The sequence below is a fragment of the Serinus canaria genome, chromosome 20, assembly GCF_022539315.1.
Source record: "Serinus canaria isolate serCan28SL12 chromosome 20, serCan2020, whole genome shotgun sequence".
NCBI classification, from domain to species: domain Eukaryota; kingdom Metazoa; phylum Chordata; class Aves; order Passeriformes; family Fringillidae; genus Serinus; species Serinus canaria.
This window is the reverse complement of record NC_066333.1, coordinates 14125636-14137850: the sequence shown is the minus strand read 5'-3', so window position 1 is coordinate 14137850 and position 12215 is coordinate 14125636. Positions and strand designations below refer to the sequence as shown.

General features: G+C 55.6%; 1 protein-coding gene across 1 annotated transcript; it reads right to left on the bottom strand.

Moving 5' to 3' along the window:
• Window positions 1–1259: 1259 nt before the first annotated feature.
• Window positions 1260–7083, bottom strand: LOC103818899 (opsin-5-like). Its single transcript, XM_030232311.2, has 5 exons — window positions 6996–7083; window positions 5510–5672; window positions 4866–4993; window positions 2619–2956; window positions 1260–1814 (listed from the first exon to the last, which is right to left on the bottom strand). Exons 1-5 carry the CDS (start codon window positions 7081–7083, stop codon window positions 1260–1262), a joined length of 1272 nt encoding a protein of 423 aa, XP_030088171.2.
• Window positions 7084–12215: the final 5132 nt, after the last annotated feature.

Here is a 12215-nt window from a genome sequence, read left to right as displayed (position 1 = left end):
GGCAGGGTGCCGGTGCTGCCGGACACAGCGTGGCTGTGGCACTCAGCACTGGGGCAGAGGAGGTTTGCTGGTGCCACCTGCCCGTGCCCAGCCGATGGGCTGTGTCTCTCTCTGCATGGCTGGCCCATGGCACCCAGCCTGGCCACGCTCTGGCCCATGGCATGCTCTGCCCCATCCACGTTCCCGTTATCCTGGAGCGCAGCTGCCACCACGGAGCTGAACTGAGTCGGACGCTGGTTTTCAGGAGTTTAATTTACTTTAGAAATGACAAGTGGAACAAGATGAATGGTCAGTGGAGACACTGCATGATCCCCTCGTGTACCGCAGGGCTGGGGATGGGGCACAGGGAGCTTTCCAGATGGGGTTATCCTGTGGATGGCTTTGCACCAGGCTCTGGCACAGCTTCTTGTTCCTTTTTGTCCCAGGCTCCACCCATGGGTGTGCTGCCCTCACTGATCTCCAAAGGTCAGCAACAATCCTTCGGGATGCTGCAGCCCAGGCCGCTGATGCCCTGTGCAGCTGGCATGAGCTGCCCCACTGTCCCAGCACTGGGGACACCCTACATCCACTGTGCCTTCTCCAGAGTGGTGCTCACCCTCAGATTTGCCGTTCCCTGCCTGCTGATCATTCCCTGGGACTGCCACTACTCACTCCAGGATTACTGTAACCCCAAATCCCTGCTCTGAAGGCAGGCTCCCTTTTTTGTCTGTAGGACAGTGGTGGCTTCCACTCCAGTGGAGGGAGCAGGGTAGCACAGCTGGCACAGAGAGCAGTCCCAAGGACTGTAGGGAGGTGCTTCCTTACCCCAGCTGAGGTAGCTGTGTGAACAGTCCCACTCCCCAGCAGGACAGGAGGTGGCTGCAGGGACTGTAGGAGCTGGCACTAGAGGTAGATTCCCCTTGGGGCCTCCTGGCCTCCAGCCTGCCCTGCCAGGCACAATTTTTAAGACGACCAAGTTCCTACTTGGCCTTCAGAGTACCAGGTTGGAAAAACAAAGGCCAAGGGCCCAGAGAGCAAACTGCAGGAGAGACTGCACCCTGGGCACATCTCAGGCACTGAGGTCTATTTTTGTTCTTGTTCTTGCAAGTGCAAACACCAGGCTCAGAGCTGCAGGAGCCAAACCAGAGGGGCTGGTCTGACATCTTCATGTCCCTTCAGGTGTGGAACATCTGGGACCCACTGGGCACGGTGGGGAGAGAATGCTGCATTTGTGTTTGTTTTCCATTGCTCTGCTAGGACAGAGCTGGGCAGGGCTGGGCTCAGAGCAGGTCCTTGGCCATGGCCGAGGGCAGGGCCTCCCCTGCCACGCTGGCAGTGCCCAGGCCTGACCACCTCCGCGTGAGCAGCACCATCACCTGCACCGTCCTCCCGAGCCCCGGCTGCCCCGCGGCTCTGCCGGCCAGCACGGCCAAGGCCCCACGCTGGGCCGAGCTGCCGGGCAGCCGAGGGGCAGTGTAGCAGCCGGGGTAGTTACTGAAACACTCAAGAACATCGCTGCAGCTCCTGCGAGCGCCGGGGTGGCCCCTGCAGCCCGGGCCCGCCAAGGGCTGGAGTGCGGCGCCCAGGCAGCCGCAGCACAGGAGGGTGCGCAGGGCCTGCAGGGGCACCCTGTCCCTGGAGAGGAACCTGTGGAAGCTGGGCTTGAGGAACAGGCACACCAGCGGGTTGTAGAGCGTCGAGGACTTGGCAAAGACGGCCGAGAGCACGAAGGCCAGCGCTGGCACCTGGCTGGCATCCCCGAGCAGGGCCCACAGCGCCAGCACGGCGTAGGGAGTCCAGGCAGCCAGGAACCCCAGGCACACGGCAATGCTCAGCTGGAGAAGGAGCAGAGGCAGATGGGGACACCGTGAGCCTCCCGCAGCATCCGGGGGACGCTGACACCCCCCAAACTCAGCCACATGCAGCAGGACCCTGAGCAGCCCTCACATCCCCAGGGAAAGGTGCTCAGCCTTCTGGACCTGTGCTGGAAGGTCAGAGAGCAGGGCAGCAACTCAGCACAGCCCACACATACACCTGCTCCCACTTCAGGCCACTCACGCCCTGCCCCACCTTGGGAACTCAGAATGGCCTCCGCCTGCTGTGGCAGATGGATACAAAGGACACAGGGACCTGGCTGGGACCAGCTCAGCTTTTGGCAGCACTGCAAATCCCTCACGCAACCTGTGTGGCTTGGGGGGCCTGGAAATGGGCTGTGCTCAGTGCCCCTCCCCTGAATGGATATGGCTGTTTCCTTTGAAGCCAGGCTTGCAAGTTGTTTTCTTTCATGCTGTGTTTTTAAAAGGTTATTTGGGGTTTTTTACATATTCTTGGTAAATTATAGTATTAGCTTGTAGTCTGGGGAACAATGACTCATGCAAGCTCCTTTATGATCTTTTCCAATGTAATTTAAAATGAAAACTCCTCCACCTGATGACTTTAAATGAGGAGCAATGTGTTATTACCCACACTGACACAGACACCTGGAGAATTCATCAGAAACAGCCGACACCAGGCAGGAGGGGCCCATTCCCATACCCTGAGGAGCAGCCCCATTCCCATACCCTGAGGAGCAGCCCCGTTCCTGTACCCTGAGGAGCAGCCCCGTTCCCGTACCCTGAGGAGCAGCCCCGTTCCCGTACCCTGAGGAGCAGGCCATGCAGGCCCTGCAGGCCGCGGGCCCCGCGCCGGGGGGACGTGTGCCGCCTCACAGCTCTCCGCGATGCCCACACCGTCCACAGGATCAGCGTGTAGGATGCCAGGATGAGCAGGCAGGGCAGCAGGTAGCAGAAGATGAGGAGGGCGAGGATGTAGAGCATGGCCTCCCTGCTGGAGGCCTCCCAGGTGATGCAACAGGCTGTCCCGTAGGGCTCGGGGCCGTAGCTGCCCCACCGGGCCAGGGGCGCGGCGGCGAAGGCCAGGGCGTAGGCCCACACTGCCAGCAGCAGCCCCGCGGCGTGGCTGTGTGAGAACCTGCTCCCTGCGGTGTGGGGAGGGCTCCCGTGGGCCAGGGCCAGCAGAGAGGGAGCTGCCCCCAAGGCAGGCCCTGGCACAGGAGCCAGGGAGATGCTGGGGTCTGGTGCAGGGCCAGGCGCGCAACCCCTCAAGCCTGCTGAGCCCTGCCAGCACTTCCTGTGCTCACTGCGCCATGCCTGGGCATGGCCAGTGCTCCTCGAGGCCACCCAGACCCTGCCATGGCCAGTGCTCCTCGAGGCCACCCAGACCCTGCCATGGCCAGGGCTCCTCGAGGCCACCCAGACCCTGCCATGGCCAGGGCTCCTCGAGGCCACCCAGACCCTGCCATGGCCAGGGCTCCTCGAGGCCACCCAGACCCTGCCATGGCCAGTGCTCCTCGAGGCCACCCAGACCCTGCCATGGCCAGGGCTCCTCGAGGCCACCCAGACCCTGCCATGGCCAGGGCTCCTCGAGGCCACCCAGACCCTGCCATGGCCAGGGCTCCTCGAGGCCACCCAGACCCTGCCATGGCCAGTGCTCCTCGAGGCCACCCAGACCCTGCCATGGCCAGGGCTCCTCGAGGCCACCCAGACCCTGTCATGGCCAAGGCTCCTCGAGGCCACCCAGACCCTGTCATGGCCAAGGCTCCTCGAGGCCACCCAGACCCTGCCATGGCCAGTGCTCCTTGAGGCCACCCAGACCCTGCCACTCAAGGGACCTTTCCCTCCCTGCAGAGTGAAGCTCTGGGGGAGGCGTTTTGTTTTGGTTTTGTCCCAGCCCCCACGGAATCTCAAACCCTCTGATCTTCTAAGACTCACTGTTAAGTGCTGTATCTTCAGACATACATACAAATAACATTTTGCTTTGAAATTAAGCAACTAAGAGCACAATTTGATTCTGCACTTCCTCACAGAAGATGGGCTGGGCTGTAGATAAGCCCCAAGTGCCAGGCTGCCAAGCACTGGCTGATCAAGGGCAGAGGCTGTGCAGGGAAAAGCCACTGCCATCTGGCCTACCTTTCCACAGCCAACTTACATCTTCATCTTTCCTCCCACCTTTCTAGCCACCTCCTGAGCTGCTGTGCTGGCACATAACCAAAGTGACTCTGCTCCAGCATTGTCCTTGAGGCACTGAGAGCTGCTGGGGACACACTGGTGGTGGCAGCAGCCACTGGCTCTGAGCACACAGGCAGTGAGTTGGGGGAGAGAGGCATAGGAAGGACCCTGGGTGCTGGTCTGCACACCAAACTGATAGGTATGATTTCCCATTTTCTTTCCGTTTTTGGTCTTTAATGGAAAATCTATTCTGAGGATAAGTGCTAGAGGGAGGATTAGCAGCTGAGCTGAGGAAATTAAGGACTCCAAATGGAGTAGGAGCTGTGTAAGGAACAACCATGGGCTCCCTCACTTCTTCAGGTGCTCTCTGCAGTGCAAACATCCACCTTTCTCTGTGGAGGACATCCAGGTGAAAACAGGGCTACAGACATGAGCTATAACACTGCAAACCCAGCCCTCCTGTATTAATTATTTCAGAGAATTAAATACATTTAGCCTATGGCTCTCCCACCAGGGACCAGGGAAAGCAGCTCTTGTTGCCCTGCCAAAGCTTGTGACTTCCCAGCTGCAGTCTGCTCTAGCCTAAGCTCAAGCCTGTGTATGGACATTCAAAAACTGCTGTGATACAGCCACACAGATGTGACACTTGGGGACATGGTGTAGTGCTGGACTTGGAAGTGCCATGGTAACAGCTGGACTCAATGACCTTATAGATATTTTACACTTGTTTCTGTGATTCTGTGACTAAATATTGAGTGGGAATGGGTTGCCCTGGGGCAAAGCTTTACCTGAAGAGGTGGATCTGGCTCATTAAAAGGAAAAGGGCCCTGTTAACAGAGGGGTGTGAGTGAGGATCAGATAACACATCCCAGCACCTACCATATGCCGGGTAGCAGACCTTCAGGCAGCAGACCGTGCTGAGCACCGTCAGGCTGGCCAGGCTGCTCAGCCCAAACAGGACCCCGCAGAAGGCGTAGAGCGTGCACAGGGCCTGCTCGAAGAGCCACCTGCAAGGAGAGCCTGCAGTGAGCCCGTCCGTCCCTCCCCCGTCAGCCCTGCCCGTCCCTCGGCTGCACTGGAGGCTTCTCCTGTGTGGGAGTTTCCCAGAGGCTGGTCCCTTCCTGCAGAAGAGCTGGGCACATGTGGGGAGATTCCAGTGGGCTGTACAGGTACCAGCACCTGACCAGTAAATATGGGCATGACCTTGCCCCTGATTTGCTCCCTGAGCACCCCAAAGATGGACACGGGTGGAGCTGGGGGTGCAGGAGCTGCTCTGACCCACAGCAGCTCCCACACTGCAGTGCCAGCTTGGACACCCACCACCAGAGCCTTTTTGCAGCGCGTCTGTGTGAGGACCTGGAGGGACAGGGAGCAGCAAAGCACGTGCTGTGGGATGGCTGGCTGGGAGTTTACATGTGCCCCTGTGCCACCCTGAGTCCCTCTGCACCTGCCAGGGATCTCCTGGCTCCCAGACAGTCTGCAAACTGGGCCACTGGCCAGTGCAGAGCCGCTCCATGAGGTACCTGTGTGCAAAGAAGGAGGAGGTGGCCAAGGGGAAGAGCGTCACCGTCATGCTCAGGTCACTGATGGCCAGGTTGACGATGAAGAGCTCAGCCGGTTTCAGCAGGGACCGCTTCTGATGGGCCACCAGCAGCAGCAGGGAGTTCCCAGACAGGGACATGATGCCTGTGGAGGAGGCAGAGAATGGTGCTGAGTGTGACAGAGCCAGGAAAGGAACCAGGAGCATCCTGACATGTTTGGAAGGAAACACTGCAGAAGTCTACAGAAGGTGGAGAGGGCTCCAGACTTCCCTCTCTGGGGTGGGCTGAGCAGGGCAGCCCACAGGACCCACAGGGCTCTGTGGGCACATCTGGAGCTCCTTTACATTGGATTGGGTCCCTTCCCCTTCCTGAGATCCTACAGAGGCGTTTGGTGGGAGGGCAGAGATGGGATGAGACTGCAGCAGGCTCCAGGTGCAGGATCTGGCCACAGTCACTTGCTGCAGCTGGAGGGAGCAAGGGGCACTTCCTCCCAGCTAGATAAATAACAGGAGCTCTCTGAGACTGCTGCTCTGATGTGGGGCCAGGGAGCTGGGCCCCTTGGCCTTCCTAATTTCTTCCTGGCAATGTCACCCCATGAGTCTGCACTGTCCTATATCATGGTAACAAAATAAACAAGAAGAAAGGCATTATGAAGATCAAGGAAAATCCAGACTAAACAGAAGGAGGCTCTTTGTTTGCTATTAGTGTATTTAGGTCAACAGTGGTGATTTAAGTTTTATAATAAGGGCTTTCTCTTTTTCATTACATAATTGTGATTTCATGGAAAAGAGGTTTCAGTGTCCTCAGAAGGGGAATCTTTGCTGCTTTTGGGACAGGTTGAGCAGGCTAAGAGTTCCTCCCTAATGGATTAGGCTGCAAATTAAATCTCATGGTAAGAGCCCACTTCCAAAGCCACTGAATGGCCAACACTAAGTTCCCCTCAGGGAACAGGACTCCTACGTGGGATCTGGGCAAATCTAGAGCTCTGGAGGCTTTAGAGTCCCTGGAGAGCAGAGTATTGAGATGTTTATCCTTCTTCCCAGCCTCAAAAGGCATTTTTCCCACAGAGCAAGTCTCACATCTGTGCTAAATACACTTTATTAGCTTTTCCAACTCCTGCTGAAATCAAGGGCCAGCTCAAGCTCCAAATCCCCTTCAATGGACATGAAGCTGGTGGTACCAACAGAGCCCTTGCCTGTCTAACCTCAGGTGGCTGTGGTAGGAGTTACAGGATGTTCCTCAAAGTTATTCAATTTTTCAAATATTTAAAATCATAACAGGCACTTGAATTCACCTGAGAGGGTAATGCAGTCACCAGACCATACTTGTGGGTAATATGGGAAGGGTCAGTTTAATTAATCTGCTAATGACTGGGCACTTCTGGAAGCACCAGTGACTGAAAAGGCCTGACTGTCTCTGGCAGGCAGCTGGCCAGGGACATGGGGATCAACAGGCTATCTTTCCTTACCAAAGACTAAATAGAGAGTGCCAAAAATCAGGTCTTCTCTCTCCGATAAGGTGGAGGTGAACACTGAGGTGTTGGACACATTTCCCATCTGTAAAGCAAGACACACATGGAAGTGAGAGTGAATTCTGGCTGATGAGGAGTGCCCAGCTCCTTCAGTTCCCCAGAGGACATGGTGGCACATTTCTGGCCAGCAGGATCCTCTGGCCAATGCTGTCTGTGGCACTGAGCAGTCTGGGATGGGATCAGGCTGCTAATCCCACTTGACTCATTCCTTCAGCCACAGATTTCACTGATGAGCGTCAGCCTTTGCACGGCAATTCTCTGGGCAAGTCCTGGCCTTGTGTGACTGCAGCAGCATGGCATGTTTGGACACAGGGACTGGCAGCTTGGAGCAGCCCAGGACACCCCTGAGCTGGCAGCCCTCAGGGGTGGTGGTGGCAGTAGGACACAGTGCCAGTGGTGGAAGGGGGCTCTGGGTTCATGTCCTCCCACCCTGGATGCTCAATGCTTCACAGCCCAGTGGAAATGATCTTCTTTACTCTCCTGTGCTTTTCAGAGTGTGTGTGTACAGGGATGGGTGATTTATATCTCCCTGTACAGACCGAGTGACTCTGGACATGAGAGCAATGTTCTTCATTAACCTAATTAGAAACAACCTTCATTTAGAGCTGAGCAAATCACTCCTGAATTTCTCATAATGCACAGTTCTCCCCTAGGCCATAGCTGATCTTTCCTCAAGAGCCTTTGGAAGCAGCCAAACTGAACACAGCACATGCACATCACCTCTCCAAGAGGCTTTAGCAAAGCATCTGTGTATTCAGAATCCAGAGGAAGGGAAAAAGGAGGGACTGTGGCCACACAGCTGCACTGGTGATGAGACAGGGCAAGGTCCAGCATAAACAGTCTGGAAGGAATTGTTCCTGCTCCGCAGCACACATGCAGCAAAGGAGAGAACTGGCAAAGCTTGTAGGATTTGATTTCCTTCAGATCTCTGGCAGGTCTCCATCCTGCAATACATCAGGGGAGCTGCAAGTGTCCTGTGAGATCAGGCTGGCAAAAAGGACCAATAATCACAGGAGAGGAATTTCTATTATTGACATATAACTTATGATAAACCCTACTTTTATGATTGTGCTTGAGCTGCCTGTAAAGCACACATCTCTCATTGTAATACAGAACTGATGAAAATGCATCTCTTGCTCTGATCAGTGTGCTGATGTCACTGACACACAGACGATAAATCAGCTTAATAGATATACAGAGAGCTCTCCCTTTTGTGTCCAAAAGTAAATCATAAATTGGATCCTCCCATCAAGATGTTCCCTCAGGTGAGCTGTGGTGGGGGATGCCTGCACAGGCACATCCCTTAGCGGAGAGCCACAAACTGCAGAAATATCAGCCACAGGTACCAAACACATCCACAGTGATTTCTGACAGAAACAGCTACGGGAGTTTTCTTCCAACTCAGAAATATTCCAAACACATGACTGTGCTCAGTCAAGACTAAATCTGTGACTCCTCAGGGAGGGATTCAGCCCAGACTGTCCTTGGGGATGCAGCCAGCACTGAGCAGCCCTTCTACATCAAACTGCTCAGCCACGTAGTCTCTGGGCATGCAGAGCTGCTGAATTTGATTTAAGCTCCATTGCTCAGACGCTGTTCTGAGAAGAGACAGACTGTGAAAGCTCCTTTCCCCTCAATTTAATCAGACTTCAAAATGAGATGAAGTTTTCCAAGCAGCTGCTGCCACAGGTACATTACGAGGAAACCCTTGTATTCTGCATCCCAGCCCTTATTCCCGTGTTCACAGGAAGAATCAAACCTAAACCCAAACCTACACCTCACGTGCTTGTCTGGCACCTGGGAGGACACTGCCATGGCTGGACTGGCCTGATCACATGCACTCTGTCTACATGGAAAATCCTGCTTTCATTTTGTGTGATTGTCAGCTTTGCCCTTTTCTCCTCCAGACTTGAACAGTTGCTTTCCTTCAACAAACGTGCTACAAAGCCAGAGTCTGCCTTGGAGAGGAGGAAGAAACCTGATGAGACTGGAAACTCTCCTGACCTCCAGACTCTTTCAATAGTCAGCGTCAGGAATCAATTTCTGCAATTCCCAGCACAGGGGAAGCTCAGACACTGTTGCCTACCTAGGAAATAGTGCAGGCTTTGGAAAGTCACAGAGTAGCAGAAGTGCACAGCTCAAGATGGGAAGGACAGACAGCAGTGTGAGCACAGGCAGCCCTCGGACCCCTACCCGAAATCACAGAGTTCTTCTGTGCCAGGGCTGCCCATCCCCACCGGCTACCAACAGTAAAATCTGCTTTCTGCCTCAGTTATCCACCCGGGACTCCTGCAAGCCCCTTTCAGGGAAGTTCAACCCTGCTCACACCCAAAGTGTGTCACTCGCTCACACACACCACCGGTGCCCAGGACAGGCCCGGAACACACAGCCCGGACCGCCACTGCCTGCGCCGGGAGGGTCCCCACGGCTCCGGGCCACCCACGGGGCTCCCCGCCCTGCTGCACCCGGGGACATCTGCGGGGACCCGTGTTCTGCCCACACCAAGGAGCGGGGTTGCTCGGGGCACCTCCTCACCTTCCCCGGAGGAGTCCCCGGTGCTGCCCGCTCCTCTCCCCGCGACAGGAACTTACCTGGGTTCCGCGGGGCGGCTGCGGCTCCGCCACTCGCTCAGCACCGCCGGCGACGGACAGCTCCGCTGGGCTCCGCGCTGAACCGTCCGCGCCGCTCTGTGCTGTCCGCACCGCGCTGTCCCTCCCGCACCGCGCTGTCCCTCCCGCACCGCGCTCTGTGCTGTCCGCACCGCGCTGTCCCTCCCGCACCGCGCTGTCCCTCCCGCACCGCGCTCTGTGCTGTCCGCACCGCGCTGTCCTGTCTGCACCGCGCTGTCCCTCCCGCACCGCGCTCTGTCCTGTCTGCACCGCGCTCTGTCCCTCCCGCACCGCGCTCTGTCCCTCCCGCACCGCGCTCTGTCCCGCGCTTCCCGCGGCGTTTGGCAGGCTGAGGGACAAAGGACCCCGTCTCCACCGCCGCCCGTCTCTGCCCCGCAGCCCGGTCGCCCCTGCCCCGCTCCTCCACCCCACTAAGCGACCTTGGAGCTGCGATTTTCACAGCAAGAGAAACTGAGGCACCAAGAGTGTGTTTTAAAGCAGCACTCCGCGGCCTCAGCATTCCCGGTCTCGTTTGTAGCTCTGCTTGGCCACCCCTCTCCTGTGCCACCAGGAAGACAGGCTGGTCACTCACTCACCTGTGCCTGCAGAGCTGGCAGGCCACCGGGCAGGGCCCCGTGGCAAGTTCTGAGGTGCTCCAGGGACACGCTCAGAGCGACACTGGAGACGAGGACATGGGATTCGTCACACTGAGTCTCTTGTCATTTGGAGCTGGGTTTTGTTTTCCACCCAAAGCATTTGATCTGTCTCTGCTTGGCAAAACACGAGTCACAACCATCACTTGATTTTGTTAATAGCCTCCACACCAAGAGCTTTCCCCTGGTTGCCAGTGAGAAATGGGAACGATATCAAAAATCCTAATATTAATTTTTAGAGCTCCAAATACTGCCAGGACTGCTGGTCAGCTTGGATCCAGGTGCCTAAATTTGCTTCAGAAAGGAAATCCAAATGCACAGCAATAGCTCTGTGTACCTACATGTGTGAAAGAGAATCATTTAAGGACTCACCAGCTATGTAAATAGATGCATACTGAGAGTGTTATAAACTGAAAGTTATTTGTTGCTTATGTTCCAGAAATACAAAAGGCCTCAGCCAAGTCTGAGGCCCCATTGTGCAGCCTCTCCACATGTCCGGAGTTAACCCAAAACTCCCAACATGCCCCAGAGAATGTGCCCCATTTTCTCCCTTTCACCTGGAAGGGACCTGAGGGAAGAAGCTCAGTAACACTCACAGGACAGGGAGTTCTCAGCAGTCACAAGCTCACACAGGAGCAGCAGCACTTTCCCCTCCACACCATGCTGCCAACAGCTGCTGCACTTTGTGGGCACACTTGCAGCATTGCATTATTGCTTTAGCATGCTTTTCCTCTGGAACTGACCTCCATCACAGTGTGTCTTTCCTCAACAACACCTCTCCTCCCCTGCAGTCATCAGCCCTTCTCACCCAGGCTGGGAAGAGGGGCTGAAGCCTTTTAGATAATTGAGTTCCCACTCGGTTTGTGTGGCAGAGGAGCTGAGAAGGGGAGGAAGCTCAGGGGAGATGCCATGGAGCAGACACAGACCCCACTTTGCTGCTTCCCTTCATGTCTGCAAGAGTTTTCTCAGAAGAGATGGAGCAGCCAGGGGTTATGGATGTGGTGGGACAGGAAACCAAACCTGCAGGAACCAGAATCTACACGCTTGGCTCTCCATGCACCTTTTCCTCTTAAGCCTAAGCACACAGAGAGCTGTGCTCAAGCCCAAGCCACCACTCCTTCAACATTGCTTTTTATGGCAGTGGTCAAGGCACAGAGAGTCTTCAAATGAATCCTTTTGACCTGAGAACAGATTGTCTTCTGGAAACCAAAACTGACCTGAAGCATAACTCTGCTGTGAACCCTAGAGAGGCTGGTGCAGTCTTTGTTATCTCAAGCAACTTATCTTGTTTTCTGAATTCTCCCTTCTTCATCTTTCCAGCAGCTGGAACGTCTCCTTTAACAATGCCAGGTTCCAGATCCAGGAGCTAGCATTCCAAATTCCACCTCTGAAGATTATGGGCTCCTTTTGTTACAAAGAACTTGAAAATGGAAACAAACAAAATCAAATTACTGTGGCTCTTCAAAATGTGTATCTGGACTCTTCTTCAGCCAAGGGAAGCTGGCAGGGGGATGAGTTACACATGCACACACAGAGGTGCACATGCCAGACCTTCCAGCTCTGTCCCAGGGCTGCCTCTCCTGCTCCCCAGCTGCTCCGTGGGGATGTGGTATCACTCCTGCACCAGGTGAGGAAGGGACAGTGCAGCCCAGCTGCTCCTTAGCATTTCTGAACTCCAGATGGTGGGAGAAACCTGAAACTCGTATCTCTCTGCCTTTGAGAAACCACCAGACACAGAACCCTTTCCTGGGAGCCCCCCACTGAAGTGCTGGCAGCAAACTCTGGCAGTGTCAGAGAAAAGAAGATGGGGCTTTGAGAAGCGCCAAACTCTGGCTGAGTTTGGACCTCCTGCCCTGTGGCTCTGCCCATGCTGGAAGGCACTGACCACAATGCCT

Bases quoted from the DNA above. Each gene is read 5' to 3' on its own strand.
- LOC103818899 (XM_030232311.2), bottom strand. From the start codon at position 7,083: ATGGGAAATGTGTCCAACACCTCAGTGTTCACCTCCACCTTATCGGAG. The intron at 5,673-6,995 runs GTAAGGAAAGAT...CCTCCTCCACAG, and splicing joins CACTCTCTATTTAGTCTTTG to GCATCATGTCCCTGTCTGGG. The intron at 2,957-4,865 runs GTAGGTGCTGGG...CCCACACCGCAG, and splicing joins GGTCTGCTACCCGGCATATG to GGAGCAGGTTCTCACACAGC.